Raw genomic sequence first — 996 nt, forward strand, 5'->3', positions numbered from 1 at the left:
GATGGGCCTACGGATTTAATGTAACACAGAAGGAGACAGTCAATGATGCTGTTTCAGGATCCAGTTTGCAAGTTACTTCAGAGAGAGTACAACTTGTGTAGTTTTAATATAGTATCAAAGATGAATATTCATAATTATCTGAAAAGGTTATGAAACACACTATTCTTATATTTTTTCAAGGTTGTAAACTACTTCAACCAAACAATACAATAAATGCAGAAGCAAATTTGAACATCCAATGGTCTTCTAATGAGACAGACAAGAAAGAGACCTGCAAAAATGGAAAATACAACAAAATTCACTCTTCACACTACCCTGTTTATTTGGGGAACTGGTTCTTTTTCATGAAGACAGTATTTCTGTTATCATGCCATGGGTTATCAATATGACCATAAATGAATTAATAAATTTTAAACCTGTTTATGGTAAATATTGATATATATAATCCATAGACACACAATTATCCTTGGGATCCTCAGTAATTTGTAAGACTGTATAGACAACCTGAGAACAAAATGTTGAAGAATCACTGACTCACACAGCTCCTGGGCCACGACTCAGGTCGACAGTGTGACAAAGAGCTCTCTGTGAAGTAGGTGAGGGGGTCCGGGCAAAGTCCCAGGTCCCTGGGCCTGGCTCACAGGGCTTCAGGCCCCAGCGCGGCGTTGAGGAGTCCCCATCTCCACTTCTCCCTCTCTACAACCAGGGTCAGGTATTTCTGCCTGGATACTTATGACACGATTCAGTTCACACACCTATTGGTGTCGAGTTTCCGAAGAAGCCAATCAGCGGCACCACGGTTCCCTTTACCAAATCTCTGCACCCGCCCCAGGTACCAGCTGCGACTCACATTCTCTCCAGACCCTGAAGAAGTGGGTCATGATACCCCGAACCATCCTCCTGCTGCTGTCGGAGGCCCTGGCCATGACCCAGACCTGGGCGGGTGAGTGCGGGATCCGGAAGAAAGGGACTCCGGAGCGAGGGGACCGCCCGGCG

The 996-nt window shown here is 45.3% G+C and overlaps 1 protein-coding gene across 8 annotated transcripts in view; it reads left to right on the forward strand.

The window, feature by feature from the left end:
- Window positions 1-819: 819 nt before the first annotated feature.
- Window positions 820-996, forward strand: part of LOC144231329 (DLA class I histocompatibility antigen, A9/A9 alpha chain-like) — a 3,583-nt gene continuing 3,406 nt past the window's right edge. For 5 of the 8 annotated variants that reach the window (XR_013335067.1, XM_077763755.1, XM_077763758.1 and 2 more), the window contains exon 1: window positions 821-943. Coding sequence is in view for 7 of the 8 variants with exons in the window: in XM_077763755.1 (XP_077619881.1) it covers window positions 880-943 (64 nt within the window). In the remaining variant the exon portion in view is untranslated. Of the gene's footprint in view, window positions 944-996 lie in introns of all 8 variants that reach the window. The other 3 variants (XM_077763785.1, XM_077763793.1, XM_077763777.1) reach the window with 2 other exon arrangements.

Source organism: Crocuta crocuta, unplaced genomic scaffold, assembly GCF_008692635.1.
Source record: "Crocuta crocuta isolate KB4526 unplaced genomic scaffold, BGI_CrCroc_1.0 scaffold1153, whole genome shotgun sequence".
Taxonomy (NCBI): Eukaryota; Metazoa; Chordata; class Mammalia; order Carnivora; family Hyaenidae; genus Crocuta; species Crocuta crocuta.